The following is an 18998-nucleotide window of genomic DNA, read 5'->3' on the forward strand; positions in this document are numbered from 1 at the left end:
CACTGCAAAATGCAAAACAAATTATCTAATTTATACAATGTGATTTTCTTGAATTTTTTTTGGATATTCTATATCTCTCAATGTTAAAATTAACCTACCCTTAAAATTATAGACTGTTCATGTCTTTGTCAGTGGGCAAATTTACAAAAACAGGAAGGGATCAAATACTTATTTCCCTCACTGTATATGGAGGACTATGGAGAGTGCTTTATACTATAAGGAGGACTATGGTGTGTGCATTATTCTATATGGAGGACTATGGCATGCATTATTCTATATGGAGGACTATGGGCGCATTATACTATATGGAGGACTATGGGGGGTGCATCATACTATTTGGAGGACTATGGGATGTTCATTATACTTTACTGAGGACTATGGTGGGGTGCATAATACTATATGGAAGACTATGGGGATGGATTATACTATGTGGAAGACAATGAGGGGGCCATTATAATATTTGGAGGGCTATGTGTTGCTCATTATACTATATGGAAGGCTATGTGGGGGCCATTATACTATCTGGAGGGCTATGTGGGAGCCTTTATACTTTGGAGGGCTATGTGGGGGCCATTTATACTGTATGCAAGCAATTATACAGTGTAAAGGTTTGTGTGGGGTCCATCATACCGTGTGGGGGCCATTATACTGTTTGTAGGCTGTGTGGAGATCAATTATAATATTTGAAGGGCTGTGTGGAGTCCATTATAATATGTCTCTGTATGTATGTGCTCCGTCCATGCATCTGTCGGTATATTTGTGCTCCGTGGATGCATGCATCTGTATGTAGGTGCTCTGTATACATGTATCTGTATGTATGTACGTGCCTGTATGTATGTGCTCTGTGTATACGTGTATCTTATGTAAGTGCTCTATGTATATGTGTGCTTTGTGTATATACATGTGTGTTTAACATGCAGATTGTATATATGTGTGAGTCCATAGGAGTAAACATCAGCAATCGCCCAACGAACGAGCAGAATACTGCCTATTCATCGGGTGTTTGGATTGTTTATGCCAGAACAAAAATTATTGTTCTCAGCAGCACATCGCCCGGTGTAAACTGCAGATCTGCTGCTGATAACATGATACTGTATGGGGAAAGATTGATCTGTTAATGATCTCTCTGTCCCCATCATTCTTCCACAGCCGGTGTAAAGAGGCCGGGAAACAAGCGCCGAAGGACTTCAATATTGTCGATCGCGCTCATTTAATGGCCTGAACTCAGCCCATGTAACTGCAATATAAATGTTTCTGTGTGTGGTACAATATGTTAGCATTTGGGGCCCCACTTTAAACTTTTGCACAGGGCCCCACTTTGTCTAAAACCGGCCCTGCTGGGCACTAATGTGAGGTGTGGTCAGGAGATAAACCTGCTTCCATTAAAGCACTTTGCTTCCAATACGTTCTTTGTTTAAAAGTAAAAAGATCGCCCAGCAGACTATTAGATTCAATATCAGACTAATCTAATCCACTGAGATTATAGCATAGCTGGGAATAGAAATCTGCTTGAATTTCCTGGAGTGAGGAAAACTGTAACAGGCTAAAGGGGATGTGTCATATGTGCAATTTTAGTCTTATTAAAACCTTCCCGTCAGAATCCATTTTTCATTTTTGTGCTTTCACATTTTCTTCTCCATCATCCTAGAGCCATAACTTTTTTATCTTTACGTTGACATAGCCACGAGTTGGACGAGATGTAGGTTTAAATGACGCTATTCACTTTAGCCTATAATTTCCTGAAAAGAATTCTACGTGGGGTGAAATGGCGAAAAAAAAAATCAGCTATTTTTTTTTGAAGGGGTCAATTTTGAGCCATTTAATATCTTACAAATTGTAAAAAAATTCTGAACTATTTGGTTTGCGTCTCTTTATTATATATTATTTATACAGATGCAATCAACCTTCCGTTCTCAAAAATTCAGATACTGTGTTGATTTATTCATAAAAATGAAAGTATTTTTGCAATACACCATGAACTCACTGTCTGATTCTTATATATTTCTTCTGTGGCTACGTTTTTTCTTAAATCGGGGAAGCCGCGGTGTGTGGCACGCAGCCAAGTTTCAGGGGTCACGGTTAAATAATTACAAGGCTACAGATTTTACAATTAAAGAGAGACATACTTTGTCCCATAAACATTGCCAGGGTACAGTTGTGCGGCAAAGGACTCGGTTATTTTTATAGTACGGACTGGATTTGTGGGGTTGTCACTAAAGAATGCCACGTAAAGGTTTTTTTTAATGGCATCTCATGGGGGTTGGGTATGACCTGAGACTTTTTTGGATCTCAAATATTGCAAATCTAATGTTGCAACAGTTGTATAAATTCTGTATGTTCTTTTAAGTTTCACAATTGGAGACAAAGAAATTACTAACCATCAGTGACCACTTATGGACTCCTCAAGATAGATCACTATAAGGCTAGGGTCACACAACCGTATTTTCTCTCATCTGAGAAAATCGGTCTGATTATGCTTATCACACACTGATCTATTCGCTGTTTGATCAGAGTGTGATCCGATGAGGAGAAGATGGAAAAAAAAGTGTCTCCATCTTCTCAATTCTGTCAGTCCGTAAAAATCGGACACTACTCGGATGTCATCCAAGTGCAGTCTAATGTTTTCCACGGACTAATTGACTTGCACAGTCGAGTATGATCCGAATATCGGATACAAATCATGCAGAAAAACAATCGGACATGTGCAATTCCCCATAGAATAGCATTGGTCCAGGTGAGATCTGATGTTTAGTTTGACTGAAAATACGGTCATCTGCATGAGCCCTTAAACAGTGCATCCATGAGGCGCTCTTTAAAAAGAAGAATACTACACCCACTCAGATCCCCACTTATACTGCAGGGAGGGGTGCTGACGGATTTTAGTCCAAGCAGACTTGGACTCTCCACTCCACCTATAGAAGTAGTTGGCACAATAGATTTGTAGATTTGTTTCACTATGTACAGAAAAGGGCATCATCTCAACCTTCATTTAACAAACTACCCTTTTTACTATTATATAGAAAAGTAGGCAAATATGTGAATGAGGGTAATGTGATATTTGCATGTAGCTGAACAGTAGGCCACCAGAGTCAGTGTTACTGATGGGCTCTTGGCACCCCAGTCCGGCACTGGAAGGGGCTATTGTGCTTTGGTGACTGCCACATCCCCTTTACTTTTGGCATACCGTGCCTACATTGGAATCGGTCAGATGGGAATATATAGGTATATGGGTATATGAATATACCTCTTATGAATATAGTACAATACAGTAGAAAAAAGTTTGAGAAAAGTTTGAAAAGTTTTATATTATTTCTTGCTAAATGGACAATGTGAATCACTAAAATGCATACTTACAGTGGGTACGGAAAGTATTCAGACCCCTTTAAATTTTTCACTCTTTGTTTCATTGCCGCCATTTGGTAAATTCTAAAAAGTTCATTTTTTTTCTTATTAAAGTACGCTCTGCACCCCATCTTAGCTGAAGAAAAACAGAAATGCTGAAATTTTTGCAAATTTATTAAAAAAGAAAAACTGAAATATCACATGGTCATAAATATTCAGACTCTTTGCTCATTATTGAGTAGAAGCCCCCTTTTGAGCTAGTACAGCCATGAGTCTTCTTGGGAATGATGCAACAAGTTTTTCACACCTGGATTTGGGGATCCTCTGCCATTCTTCCTTGCAGATCCTCTCCAGTTCCGTCAGGTTGGATGGTGAACGTTGGTGGACAGCCATTTTCAGGTCTCTCCAGAGATGCTCAATTGGGTTTAGGTCAGGGCTCTGGCTGGGCCAGTCAAGAATGGTCACAGAGTTGTTCTGAAGCCACTCCTTTGTTATTTTAGCTGTGTGCTTAGGATCATTGTCTTGTTGGAAGGTGAACCTTTGGCCAAGTCTAAGGTCCAGAGCACTCTGGAAGAGGTTTTCATCCAGGATATCTCTGTACTTGGCCGCATTCATGTTTCCTTCAAATGCAGCCAGTCGTCCTGTCCCTGCATCTGAAAAACACCCCCATAGCATGATACACCACCACCATGTTTCACTGTTGGGATTGTATTGGGCAGGTGATGAGCAGTGCCTGGTTTTCTCCACACATACCGCTTAGAATTATCACAAAAAAGTTCTATTATTGTCTTATCAGACCAGAGAATCTTATTTCTCATAGTGTGGGAGTCCTTCATGTGTTTTTGAGCAAACTATATGCGGGCTTTCATATGTCTTGCACTGAGTAGAGGCTTCTGTCTGGCCACTCTGCCATAAAGGCCCGACTGGTGGAGGGCTGCAGTGATAGTTGACTTTGTGGAACTTTCTCCCATCTCCCTACTGCATCTCTGGAGCTCAGCCACAGTGATCTTGGGGTTCTTCTTTACCTCTCTCACCAAGGCTCTTCTCCCACGATTGCTCAGTTTTGCTGGACGGCCAGGTCTAGGAAGACTTCTGGTGGTCCCAGAATTCTTCTATTTAAGGATTATGGAGGCCACTGTGCTCTTAGGAACCTTGAGTAATGCAGAAATTCTTTTGTAACCTTGGCCAGATCTGTGCCTTGTCACAATTCTGTCTCTGAGCTCCTTGGGCAGTTCCTTTGAGCTCATGATTCTCATTTGGTCTGACATGCACTGTGAGCTGTGAGGTCTTATATAGACAGGTGTGTGCCTTTCCAAATCAAGTCCTATCAGTTTAATTACACACAGCTGGACTCCAATGAAGTAGTAGAACCATCTCAAGGAGGATCACAAGGAAATGGACAGCATTCGCCTTAAATATGAGTGTCTGAGCTAAGGGTCTGAATACTTATGACCATGTGATATTTCAGTTTTTCTTTTTTAATAAATTTGCAAAAATTTCTACATTTCTGTTTTTTTTTCATTCAAGATGGGGTGCAGAGTGTACTATAATGAGAAAAAAAAATGAACTTTTTAGAATTTACCAAATGGCTGCAATGAAACAAAGAATGAAAAATTTAAAGGGGTCTGAATACTTTCCGTACCCACTGTATCTCCAACCCATAGCTCCCACACTGTTGAATAACTGCAACTCTCAGCATGCCCTGATAGCGGCTGGGAATCACTGGCTGTTATCTTATTCCACCCTACTACGTCACACTATTTCATGCTCATAGGCTTAGTTGCAGTAACAGGTATAAAAAGGATTATTACATTTTTCTTCTATTTTTAGGGGATTAATTCCACTTTAAGACTTGTGTGGAGTAAATTGTCCATTGTAATCGCTGCATGTTCACAATTTGCCACTCATTGTAAAAATATTAGAAGTGTGGATCTGTGTGTCCCTGCTTGTTTCTGGGTGTGCTTTGTTTGCCTGCAGGGTTTAGGAGGGACTCAGGGCTTGAAGCAGAAGTATCCAGTAATTAGTCGTTAGCAGACAGCTGTTTGTACAGCACCGAGCTGTGCCAGGTGTGAAGGTGGTAAGGAACGAGGGGAGCGGGCAGAACAGAAGGAATCTAGCTGCACTTTTGTGCCACGTACATACTCCACGTTGCTGTACAGCAGCCTAATATGTGTTTTAGCATGCAGACCCCAAAAGAAAATCGAGAATAATGCTGCCATATTACCCATATAATATTGATATACAGTACCTAAACAATACCACCATACAGTGCACATGTAGTACTGCCATGCAGTGCAAGAATAATTTAGTGCCCAAATAATGCCATAACTTCACTGTGAGCAAAATAAAAGTTAGAGCAACTCTTCTATAAATATGGCCACAGTTTCTCTAATCCTTGACAATCAGCAGATGTGGCGGAGAAGCTCTGCACAGTCCCTGCAGGGCAACTGTAGTATTACATGGTGCCTGTTAACACGAGTCCGCCAAAACGGGAGCCTTTTCTTGCAGTGCTCTGTTTTGGTCCATAGAGAGGAGGTCCCGTTCAAGAGACCCTTTTCTTTTATAATGTTTTGATTTCCTAATATACCCATTTAAAGGGCCAACTTGCAGCTTGTAACCAACAAGCTGCTCATCACCTTCATTCATGTAAATGTGTCCGAGGGTTCTCAGCTTTGGAGGGTTGTGAGATACAGTAGTGATCATGGGGGATGGAATATTTTTATGGCCGTCCTAAAAAATACCATCTCCCCAATCTGATACCAGGAGGCAGTAAATTGCATTTTTAAACTGCACAGCAAATAGAGACAAGATAGAGTATAACCTAAATCCCCATATTTTGGAGCCGGGTCACGTAATCGGGATATTTTGTGATAATAATCTCACCAGTTCTAAACTTCTTCTAAGTACCGTATGACTTTCCTGCCAAAGTATTGGAGCTTACATTCATGGAAACATTAGCTGGCAACTTGACAAGCAAAATCCTTTACACTTTGCGGGCAAAGTCGTGAGATTTCCTTGGACAATATTCAAGGGTATTTCAAAATCCAAGCCTGCGCTGGAAATTAAAGTCAAGATTTAATATGTTTATTGTCCTTTCCCGTCCAGACGTTCTCTGAGCCCGGTATAGCTCTAATTTTAGAGTCATCTGGGGAGTCGACTTTTGTATGGTTTGAATAATAATTGCACTCTTGACCTTTTTATGCCGAATCGCATTTTCCTGCTGCTGCAGAGTCTGAAAAAACGTAGGTATCCAATCTTGATATTTTATGATTGAATTGCTTGTGCTTGATTGGTATTATGCTTCATCGTGTTTAACCATGTGGAGGTTGTAAAGAAAAATATATCAAAATACTAACTCTATGTATGTGTGTTGTGACAAAGTCACTGGCAAAGTACTGGAGGGGAGATATGTATCACTGAGGTTATAAACTTCAGTGATATAAACCTAGGAAAAACGTTCCAGCACACTAAGTGCTGAGAGGGGTTATTCGGTCATGTTTAGGGCTAAGTTGAGTGAACAGCTTAAGAATGGGTGGGAGATGTTCACCATATCTCCACCCCAGGGTGGAGTCCAGAGGATAAATACACAGCTTTCTGGCTCATTCAGTGTTGGGTAGCTCCAGAGCTTTGTTCTTAATATAAGGAAAGCTGAGCCTTTTGTTGTTTGTTCCTGAGCAACACGGACTGTGCCATACGTTATGTTTTTGTTTTCCTGTTAGGCCAGAAAGGCCATGTTTGTTTTGCTAATTCTGCACTGGTTTATGCAGTACCTCAATAAACCAGTGGAAGATTTAAAGAGACAGTGTTCCAGTGTCTACCTCTATGTGCAGCTGAGTGAGCCGATCTACCACAATATATAAACTTATATAGATTTTTAAGTGTCATTATCGGGGGTGTATAAATTAGATTTTGCAGTGGGAATAGATAAATACTATTAAGGTATGTGCACAAGCAATTTTTTAGAGGTGATAAAAAAACGACGAGTTTTCTAGTGGAAATTACTTGAGAAAATGCTCCTTCTTGGGGAGGATTTCTTCATTACTTGAAGCATTTTCTGAAGCTTTTTCCATTAGAAAACTCAACATTTTTGACAACCTCAAAAGACCTGTGTTTATATACCCTTAGGCTATGTGCACACTGAGTTTTTCAAGGGCATTTTGGAGCAGAAACTGCACTGAAACTCTCCAAATCCTCAATCAAAACTCAAAAACACCTTGAGGTTCTGCTATATTTCTTTTCCAAAAACTCTGCAAAAAAACTCTGTGGGTACATAGCCTTAGATAGATAGATTCAGAATCTCTGAAAAAAGGGAAATCCCCCCAAACTCTGAGGAATTGGTAAATATTCTGGGTGCCGCAGAAGCCTCCTGAAAATCAGTGCGCACTGCTTGTTTTTTGTGCGTGGCGCTGACTTGCTGAGACATCAAACTCAAGCTTGGTTGCTCATTCATTAAAAGAGGGGTGAGGGCTTATCAAAACCATGGATGTAAGTGGTCGTTTTGATGGGACAGATTCCTACGTGTTTTGGAGGCATTCCCAGAGGTGGAGCTAAAATATCCCAAATTTTTCATTCTAAATGTTGGCAAATCTGCAGTTTCCCTGGATGAGTATAAATAAAGGTAACATTCACCTTCCACTTGATCGATGCGGTGTATAGCGCTGTTCTGTTTTGTATAGTGTTGCTTTGTGTATTTACTTTGCCTTTTAATTAAATCTCTCAGGATCCATCTTGGCCCGTAATGTCTCCACTCGATCATGTCCTCCCCGTACCAGCCCTGCGTCAGATGTCGAGGAAGATGAAGAAGAGTTAATGGATGGCAAAGGGTAGGTCCTAAATAAATAGTTGTTCTGCTTTATATGTAGGTTTCTCCATTCCCAGGAATAGTTTCTGTCAAAATCCTACTGGTTGCCCCTGGTAACAGACAGCGGTTGAGTTTCACCCTGTTGTCAGACATGTGACCTAATAGCTGAGTGTATATTTGTTACCTGTGCTCCCACAATGCACTGCTCTCTGGTAAAAAAAAAAATTCAGCAGAATTCCAAATTAGAATTGAATGAAATAAAAAACATTTAATTCATAGTCAGAACAAGATCAGAAAAGTGAAGGATTTATCCACATTTTATATAGATGTTATACTATTGTAAACTATTGTGGAGCTTTCTGGTAATAATGGAAGCAGGGGAGCAGCGCTCGGCCATTGTGTGAGGAGTTTGTCCGTGGTCTACACTATATACCACAGATCAGTCGTGTCTGGAGCTGTAATTACTCTGTCTACCCGTTTAATTACCCCTGCGGCTCCCACCAATTCCTTTCTTCAGATTGAGAAATTAAACCACAATAATTCCTTGCCAAGGTTTAAGCTTTCATTCATCACTTTAATCTAGCTGTATTATACAGTATGAGGGTCATGGTGCTCTGCAATAAGTTAAGACACCCCCCCTACAAAGTAATAAAAGAACTTCAATAGAAACTAAATAAAAAAAAATAGAAAAGCTTGAAGGTTCCACTGAAAATAATTTCACACTGCCGCAGTGCCTCCACAGGAGAAATGAAGCATTACATATGTAATGCAGGTGACTGGATGCAACGCACAGAGGACACGAGGCAGGAAGAGTCAGGGAACGGTGTAATTCTGCTCAAATGCAGCAATAATTTCCAGTAGTTATAAGACAATTGCTGTTATTAAACAATGCAAATCAACAATGAATCATATAACAATACAATTGTAATAACAATGAAAGCTCTTCACTATATTATGCTAATGTTTCTTTACAAGGAGGGTACGCCCGTTCACGGGAGTTACCACGTAAGTTCTTCCTGCAATTCTGGCCGTAGCGGGGGTCACCAAGTTTTCCCGCTGAGCCGCGAGTCTTTCTCACAAAGTCTATTAAAGCGCATTGAGCCTCCCATACACCAACCGGCCCCCTCACCACCTGTTGACCTAGCCAAGGTCTGCCCCTGTACTGTATGTTATAGGTGGAAGTGACAGCCTTCTCATTCACGCGGTCTCTCTGTAACTGAAGGCATGCTCCTTTCCTTGCGGGTCTTCAGTGCTTGACCATCAGCGGCTGTTTCCTGGACCTGGGGCGGGAAGGACTGGGTCTTGACTCTTGACGAGTGTCATCTGGTCTCTGGGACTTGACCAGCATAGAGTGCGGGTCCTGGTCTTGACTGGCGCTATCGGAACTCTGGGTCTTGACCGGTGCAGTCTGTACTGTAGGTCTCACCGGGCGTCATCTGGACCTAGTCAGGCAATGACCGGCACCTTGGTGTTGTAGGTTTTCCGCTAAGGCCTGTCATTCTGGCCTATTTGCCGTCCCTCTTTTGCTCCACTCTCCTTCTTGGCGCCCAATAACACAGGAGTTTGGCGCACAGGGCTTTTATATCCAGGAACTCTGTCATACAAGTCACTTGACCAGGTCCAGCACACAAACTTGCTCCCCCTACTATTTTCCTGGTACCAATTGGTTCCACTTGGTTTCGCTCGGCCAGCAGATGGCAGTCTTTCCTCACTAATGTCACATCATGCAAGGGCTTTTCAGGAGTATCACTGCTTTCTCTTACACATACAGCCTTGAAATAAATTGGGGCAAGGTCCTCCAAGGATGGAGATGTTCTTTCTAACCACTAGGGATGCAACTATATATGTATCCAACTGTACTTAACAGCTGATCACAGCTGTCCCCCTAATCTCCAACGACCAGCTGTTATTTCTAGGGAAAAACTACTCATTTTTTCTGCAGTGGCCTTTACTGGTGAAGTGCAGTATTACATGGCACACATTCAAATAAATGGGCCATCATGGAATACATAGAGGAGCTGCTCTATTTATTCATAGAGAGGGTCCCGAGCCCATATGATGTCCATATACTATAATAGGGCTTATGTACAGTATAGGGGCTGTGCACTGTTTATACGGTCCATTATACTCCTCTATAAACCATTGCCGCCATTATTTTGAAATTTCACTGTCTTTTGTCTCCTTCTCCATAATGAATGACTTTTTACAAGTCAGAATTCTTCATGAAAAAAAATCACCAAGTGAGACTGTGGCGACCTTATCCAGCTAACACTTGTAATGTTTCTCCGGAGACCGATGCAGACAGTCTGCTGATCTACTGTGTTTTCCCTGATATTTAAACCGCCTGCCGCCTAATCTGCAGATATTGTGCTGCAATTCACTGCATTCAAAGCTGTGGTTTCACTTCCTGGACAGTGTTCCCTTCCACATTTAATGGCGACCCTATAAAACACAAATCTTGGCACTTCTGAATAGAAAGCTTTCAATATTGGGAAGCATCTCCCTTACACTGGCTTCACTTTACAAGAATTGCTCATGATAGCGGGCAAAGACAATAGGGGAGATAGCATTCAGCATCAGTCACTTACACCCTGCGTCAGAGATGCCGCTCTGTCGGGTCTTTAGTCTTTCTTCTCTTTGACAGAATCCTACTATAATAGTATTGAGTACCCGACCCTACTTTGTTTGTGTAACATACCTGGCGGCGTCCTTGCATAGTGGTCCATCTCCCACTGTGCAAGAGCGCGCACTTGATCTCCTGTCCAGGGTGTCTCTCTGGCTTCCCTCCTTGCTGTCTGTTTGTCTGTTTTGGCTGCATAGGGCGACGCCCGCTGAACTTCCTGTTTCTTGTACCTGCTGCGGACACGCCCCTGTTGCACCTTCAGCCTATTGCTGTCCATCTTTGGGTATTTATACCACCTTCTTCCTCAAGATGGCGCCTGAGCATAGTGTTGCATTCAGTGTGTGCTTGCACTCTGAAGGTGCCAGGTCCCGTTCTGTGTTCTCTTGTCTGCCTATCCTGGAGGCTGTATTTCCAGGCCTGTCTGAACACGCTCCTAGCCTGTTCCTCCCGCCTTCTAGGGGCCGATTACCTAGACCCGCTCCTGTATGTTGTCTGTCCTGTCTGAACACGCTCCTAGCCTGTTCCTCCCGCCTTCTAGGGGCCGATTACCTAGACCCGCTCCTGTATCTTGTCTGTCCTGTCTGAACACGCTCCTTGCCTGTTCGTCCCGCCTCTCTGGGGGCAGTATTCCCAGACCCGCTCCTGTATCCCGCTGCAGTGTCGGTCTCCTCCGTACACTCAGTTCCAGTCTGAACTCTCTCCTATCCTTTACCTGTTTTGCCTCTATGTCCATTCCCTTCCTTTTTCTGCAGAGTCTGAACTCGTACCTAACTCCTGCTTGTTGTCTCTGTACTCCCGTTTGTGAGTTTGTGGTCCACTCGCTACTTCACTGCAAGTACCCTGTGGGTATCTGGCTCTGCCTTTCTCTTCCTGTCTGTTCCGTGTGAACAGAGCCCTGTCCCCCCTGCTCCGACTCCTTTGCTCACCGCTCCGGCGGTTCTAGCCTGCTCTGGCTCCTTTGCTCACCGCTCCGGCGGTTCTAGCCTGCTCTGACTCCTTTGCTCACCGCTCCGGCGGTTCTAGCCTGCTCTGACTCCTTTGCTCACCGCTCCGGCGGTTCTAGCCTGCTCTGACTCCTTTGCTCACCGCTCCGGCGGTTCTAGCCTGCTCTGACTCCTTTGCTCACCGCTCCGGCGGTTCTAGCCTGCTCTGACTCCTTTGCTCACCGCTCCGGCGGTTCTAGCCTGCTCTGGCTCCTTTTGCTCGCTGCTCCGGCAGCCTTGCTCCGCTCTGACCCTTTTGCTCACTGCTCCGGCAGCCTTGCTCCGCTCTGACCCTTTTGCTCACTGCTCCGGCAGCCTCGCTCCGCTCTTATCCTTTTTGCTCACTGCTCCGGCAGTCTTGCTCCACTCTTGCTCATCGCTCCAGGCGGCCTCGTCCTGCTTTACTCTTGCTCACTGCTCCGGCAGTCTCGCTCAGCTCTGACCCTTTGCTCACCGCTCCTGGCGGCCTTGTCCTGCTCTACTCTTGCTCACCGCTCCAGGCGGCCTCGTCCTGCTCTGCTCTCACTCACCTCTCTGGGCGGCCTCACTCTGCTGTGTTTGTCCGCCACATCTGTGGTTCTGTTCCTGAGTTGCAATGTGTACTGGGTCCTATCCCGCCAGTGTCCCTACCTGCTAGTGCCTCCCTGTCTGCACTCTAGCTGTGCTTGCCTGTACCCCTCTGTCTGTATTGTTCCTGAGTCCCAGTGTGTACTGGGTCCTATCCCGCCTGTGTTCCTACCTGCTAGTGCCTCCCTGTCTGCACTCTAGCTGTGCTTGCCTGTACCCCCCTGCCTGCATACCCGCCTGCCTGCATCCCAGTCGAGCCAGCCTATACCCACCAGTCTGTATGCCAGCCTACCAGTCTGTTCCTGTATTCCCCTGTGTGGGTCAACAGCCGTGTCCGGGGTCTGTCCTGGAGTAGCACCTGGTCCCTCTGCTCGGTTCCTCCTTGGTGCACTGGCGTCGTATGCCGTCGTGCGACCCTGGTCGGATCGGGTGAATACCTAGTTACGCCCCTCCAGGCATTCACTCTCCGGCACGGTCCAGTGGAATCACTACAATCACACGCACACGCCGCTCAGCCCGGGCGTGTGCATTACAGCATGCTCAGGCCATGGTTCCCGTTGAGCCCCACGGCCTTCGCTCTCTGAGAAGTTTCCAGCGAATACATGCATTAAAATAAATAAATAATTTTTTTTTTTTTCTCAGCTGAGTTCCAGGCTAATTACGCACCCGTCCAGATGGATCTATCCGCTCTCGTTCCTGCGGATCCGCCACGTTACTATGGGGATCCAAGACAAAGTCGTGCATTTGTGGAGCAATGCATGCTACACTTCAAGTTCTACCCTCTATGTTTTCCCACCGATCGGGTTAAGGTGGCATTCATTATGTCTTACCTGGCGGGTGATGCCTTGGAATGGATCAACCCCCTATATGAAACACAGGATCCGATCCTCCTGGACCTAATGGCCTTCCTGGTGGCCTTTCTAATGGTCTTCGATGATCCTAACCCGGAGGCTCCTGCTGAAGCTTCACCTCCCAATATCCCGGAGCAGCCCCGATGGGTAATGTGTGTGGGTAGCGCAATAGTCCTCCAGCCCAATGAGACTACTGCCCACCCAGAATCCTCACAGGGTGACTACGCTTTCCGGAATACTTCTCCCAACCTCAAGAGGCAGTCCAGACGTGCTAGACGTAGAGGCAAGCCGTCACGCCAGGGTCTGTCCTCCCTGAGACCTCCTGACCCCAACCTTGAAGTCCCTACTGAAGCTTCATCTCCCTGTATCCCGGAGAAGCCCCAACGGGTAATGTGCGTGGGTAGTGCTCCGGTTCTCCTGCCCGAAGAGACTTCTGCCCATCCAGACTCCACACAGGAGAACTTCCTGCACCCGGCATCAGATGCTTCACCCACTTTAACCGGTGTGCATGTCCAAGGATGCTCCAAAGCTGTGGTTACCTCTGAGTCTGTGCACCTCTACTACCTGGCGGAGGACCCCCTGTTGCCTCCTGAATCCTCCGGGATACCACTCGATGACAAATGGAGAGAGACTTCTCTACACTCGGTACTCGATACTTTGTCCGCTTCGTCCTGTGAGCCTGACAATGGGTACCCCAAAGTGGTAGTTACCCCCGAGTCTCTACACCCCTCCGACCAGGCGGAGGACCTCCAGTTGTCTCCAGAACCCTTCGGGGTGCTACCTGGTAGCGAAAGGACAGAGACTCTCCTATGCTCTGTACCTGATACCTCGCTCGCTTCGTCCAGTGAGTCCAACCTAGTGTACTCCGAAGCAGAGGTTACTCCCGAGTCTCTACACCCCTCCGACCAGGCGGAGGACCTCCAGTTGTCTCCAGAACCCTTCAGGGTGCTACCTGGTAGCGAAAGGACAGAGACTCTCCTATACTCTGTACCTGATACCTCGCTCGCTTCGTCCAGTGAGTCCAACCTAGTGTACTCCGAAGCAGAGGTTACTCCCGAGTCTCTACACCCCTCCGACCAGGCGGAGGACCTCCAGTTGTCTCCAGAACCCTTCGGGGTGCCACCTGGTGGTGAATGGACAGAGACTTTCCTATATCCTGGATCTGATACCTCGCTTGCTTCGTCCAGTGAGTCCGACCTTGTGTACTCTGAAGCAGAGGTTACCCTTGAGTCTCTACACCCCTCTGACCAGGCGGAGGACCTCCAGTTGTCTCCAGAACCCTTCGGGGTGCCACCTGGTGGTGAATGGACAGAGACTTTCCTATACTCGGTACCCGATACCTCGCCTGCTTCCTCCAGTGAGTCCGACCTAGTGTACTCTGAAGCAGATGTTTTCTCTGAGCCTCTGCACTCTTCTGACCCGGCGGAGGACCTCCAGTTGTTTCCTGAATTCTCCGGGGTACCACCAGATAACAAAGAGACAGTGACTTTTCCTCATTATGTACCTGATAACCCGTCTATTTCTTCCTGTGAGCTTGACAAGATGTACCTCGAAGCAGAGATTACCCCCAAGTCTCTGTCCCCCTCCAACCCGGTGAAGGACTTCCAGTTGTCTCCTGTACCCTCTGGGGTGCCACCTGAAAATATGTGGAGAAAGACTAACTTGTGTGCTGTTCCTGGTACTCCACCCGTTTCATCTGTTGCTAAGGATGGCTGGATAGGAGGTAGCATCCTAGCTAACCAGATGAGATCAATTTTTCCTGTGGACAGTGGAAGTGATCTCCTTGAAGTGAACGACTGGTCCTCGAATTCCCTGCGGAAGATTCTGGCAGGCCTGAAGAAGAGGGGGCGTAAGGGGGGGGGTACTGTAACATACCTGGCGGCGTCCTTGCATAGTGGTCCATCTCCCACTGTGCAAGAGCGCGCACTTGATCTCCTGTCCAGGGTGTCTCTCTGGCTTCCCTCCTTGCTGTCTGTTTGTCTGTTTTGGCTGCATAGGGCGATGCCCGCTGAACTTCCTGTTTCTTGTACCTGCTGCGGACACGCCCCTGTTGCACCTTCAGCCTATTGCTGTCCATCTTTGGGTATTTATACCACCTTCTTCCTCAAGATGGCGCCTGAGCATAGTGTTGCATTCAGTGTGTGCTTGCACTCTGAAGGTGCCAGGTCCCGTTCTGTGTTCTCTTGTCTGCCTATCCTGGAGGCTGTATTTCCAGGCCTGTCTGAACACGCTCCTAGCCTGTTCCTCCCGCCTTCTAGGGGCCGATTACCTAGACCCGCTCCTGTATCTTGTCTGTCCTGTCTGAACACGCTCCTAGCCTGTTCCTCCCGCCTTCTAGGGGCCGATTACCTAGACCCGCTCCTGTATCTTGTCTGTCCTGTCTGAACACGCTCCTTGCCTGTTCGTCCCGCCTCTCTGGGGGCAGTATTCCCAGACCCGCTCCTGTATCCCGCTGCAGTGTCGGTCTCCTCCGTACACTCAGTTCCAGTCTGAACTCTCTCCTATCCTTTACCTGTTTTGCCTCTATGTCCATTCCCTTCCTTTTTCTGCAGAGTCTGAACTCGTACCTAACTCCTGCTTGTTGTCTCTGTACTCCCGTTTGTGAGTTTGTGGTCCACTCGCTACTTCACTGCAAGTACCCTGTGGGTATCTGGCTCTGCCTTTCTCTTCCTGTCTGTTCCGTGTGAACAGAGCCCTGTCCCCCCTGCTCCGACTCCTTTGCTCACCGCTCCGGCGGTTCTAGCCTGCTCTGGCTCCTTTGCTCACCGCTCCGGCGGTTCTAGCCTGCTCTGACTCCTTTGCTCACCGCTCCGGCGGTTCTAGCCTGCTCTGACTCCTTTGCTCACCGCTCCGGCGGTTCTAGCCTGCTCTGACTCCTTTGCTCACCGCTCCGGCGGTTCTAGCCTGCTCTGACTCCTTTGCTCACCGCTCCGGCGGTTCTAGCCTGCTCTGGCTCCTTTTGCTCGCTGCTCCGGCAGCCTTGCTCCGCTCTGACCCTTTTGCTCACTGCTCCGGCAGCCTTGCTCCGCTCTGACCCTTTTGCTCACTGCTCCGGCAGCCTCGCTCCGCTCTTATCCTTTTTGCTCACTGCTCCGGCAGTCTTGCTCCACTCTTGCTCATCGCTCCAGGCGGCCTCGTCCTGCTTTACTCTTGCTCACTGCTCCGGCAGTCTCGCTCAGCTCTGACCCTTTGCTCACCGCTCCTGGCGGCCTTGTCCTGCTCTACTCTTGCTCACCGCTCCAGGCGGCCTCGTCCTGCTCTGCTCTCACTCACCTCTCTGGGCGGCCTCACTCTGCTGTGTTTGTCCGCCACATCTGTGGTTCTGTTCCTGAGTCGCAATGTGTACTGGGTCCTATCCCGCCAGTGTCCCTACCTGCTAGTGCCTCCCTGTCTGCACTCTAGCTGTGCTTGCCTGTACCCCTCTGTCTGTATTGTTCCTGAGTCCCAGTGTGTACTGGGTCCTATCCCGCCTGTGTTCCTACCTGCTAGTGCCTCCCTGTCTGCACTCTAGCTGTGCTTGCCTGTACCCCCCTGCCTGCATACCCGCCTGCCTGCATCCCAGTCGAGCCAGCCTATACCCACCAGTCTGTATGCCAGCCTACCAGTCTGTTCCTGTATTCCCCTGTGTGGGTCAACAGCCGTGTCCGGGGTCTGTCCTGGAGTAGCACCTGGTCCCTCTGCTCGGTTCCTCCTTGGTGCACTGGCGTCGTATGCCGTCGTGCGACCCTGGTCGGATCGGGTGAATACCTAGTTACGCCCCTCCAGGCATTCACTCTCCGGCACGGTCCAGTGGAATCACTACAATCACACGCACACGCCGCTCAGCCCGGGCGTGTGCATTACAGTTTGTATATAAACTTGTATATATATATATACACAGTGCCTTGTGAAAGTATTTGGCCTCCTTGAACTTTTCTACCTTTTGCCACATTTCTGGCTTCAAACAGAAAGATATAAAATTCTAATTTTTGGGGGAAGAATCAACAACAAGTGAGACACAATCCTGAAGTGGAACGAAATTTATTGGATATTTTAAACTTTTTTAAAAAATTAAAAACTGAAAAGTGGGGCGTGCAATATTATTCGGCCCCTTTACTTTCAGTGAGGATCTCTGAATGACCCAATGTTGTCCTAAATGACTGGTAATAAGTAGAATCCACCTGTGTGTAATCAAGTCTCCGTATAAATGCATCTGCTCTGTGATAGTCTTAGGGTTCCGTTTCAAGTGCAGAGAGCATCATGAAGACCAAGGAACACACCAGGCAGGTCCGAGATACTGTTGTGGCGAAGTTTAAAGCTGGATTTGGATACAAAAAGATTTCCCAAGTTTTAAACATCTCAAGGAGCACTGTGCAAGCGATTATATTGAGATGGAAGGAGTAGCAGACCACTGCAAATCTACCAAGACCCGGCCGTCCCTCTAAACTTTCATCTCGAACAAGGAGAAGACTGATCAGAGATGTGACGTGCCCCCAGGGCCGGGGGGGGGGGTTACTCGGCAGCTGGGCCTCTGGTTTCTTGGGGGATATCACGGTAGCTGGCCCGGTCCGTGACCCAGGGCGGTCAGTGCAAAAGGGGATATTTTTATATGGGGTTTTTGGAATTGTTCGTGACGCCACCTGTGGATTGCGGCTAAAGGGAGCCGCCGCTGCGGAGCAGTCCTCTGGAGCTGGTGTTACGGCAGCAGGGATGGTGTGGCTCTCCACAGGTAGAGCTTGCTCCAGGGCAGTGTAGGTAGTGTTAGTTGCGCTGGGCGTTGTAGTGCAAGTGCAGGGGGAAAGATGGCGCAGACGAAATAATGGACAGAGGCGGTGCGGTGCAGTCATCCGAGTCTTTACTCCCAGTTCTTTAGTTCCTCAGGGTGCACTGTCAGCTTACAGCCTCCCGCGTCACGCTGCGTTCACCAGGCAGGGGTTCAGCTCTTCCTCAGGCAGATTAGGAGTACCTGGCAGAACCCCACTTTCTCGTGTTCCTAGCTAGACCGACTTCACGCTGGGTCTTTCTCCTTCCTGCCCTGTGCTGCCCACTCTCAATCCTGCTCAGGTGCTCTGAAGTCCCTCCTGTACGTCTGAGTTCACAGACCTGCTTGACCCTCACGGGGATTAGAATGCGGCTTACGATCCCTCTGTCTTCTGACAGATTCGGGGCATACGGGTGCCGTCCTGCACTCGCCGTACCCCCTAGGATCACTTCCACAGAACGGAGCCTACTCCCTGCTCCCCTCCTGGGCCTCTAACACTAGGCCCTAGTTGTGGAGCAGAGCTCCTACTGAGACTCTGCTCCCGGACTGTTCTTCTGAACTGTCCTGAGCTGTTCTTCTGAACTGCTCTCCTACTGATCTAATCTGTTCCCTTCCGACTTGGGCCTCACTGGCTAGGCCCGCCTCTGGAGCAGAGCTCCTGTTGAGCCTCTGCTTCTCTCACTTTCCTCCTCTGACTGAACGCACTCTCTAAGATGGCTTCCCTATATATACTCCTACCAAAGTGCTCCCCCTAACTACTTCCTCCACCCACACCCACTACTGGTTCCCCCTACCTCTGGGTTCCCCCCACTCCAGCCAGTGTCAGGGCTCAGCAGAAACATACATTGCGTCTTGCCCTTCCAGCCGGCCTGGAGCAGTGTAGTGTTGGATGCAGGTGTTGGAGTTCCGCGCAGCACTCCCTCCTTACCTGAGAGAAGGATACACCACACCTCCGGGTGAGGTTCAGTACCTCTGTGGCGACTAAACCATCAGGGGCGCCACACTTGCAGCCAAAAGGCCCATGATCACTCTGGATGAACTGCAGAGATCTACAGCTGAGGCGGGAGAGTCTGTCCATAGGACAACAATC

General features: G+C 47.4%; 1 protein-coding gene across 8 annotated transcripts in view; it reads left to right on the top strand.

The window, feature by feature from the left end:
• The window catches only part of PLEKHG5 (pleckstrin homology and RhoGEF domain containing G5), a 445968-nt gene that overhangs the window by 306697 nt on the left and 120273 nt on the right, over window positions 1-18998 (top strand). For all 8 annotated transcript variants that reach the window (XM_073656679.1, XM_073656680.1, XM_073656682.1 and 5 more), the window contains one exon: window positions 8063-8165. In XM_073656679.1, coding sequence (XP_073512780.1) covers window positions 8063-8165 — 103 coding nt within the window. The remainder of the gene's footprint in view (window positions 1-8062; window positions 8166-18998) is intronic.

Source organism: Phyllobates terribilis, unplaced genomic scaffold (genome assembly GCF_046119375.1).
Source record: "Phyllobates terribilis strain yellow unplaced genomic scaffold, ASM4611937v1 Scaffold_12__6_contigs__length_324123572, whole genome shotgun sequence".
NCBI lineage: Eukaryota > Metazoa > Chordata > Amphibia > Anura > Dendrobatidae > Phyllobates > Phyllobates terribilis.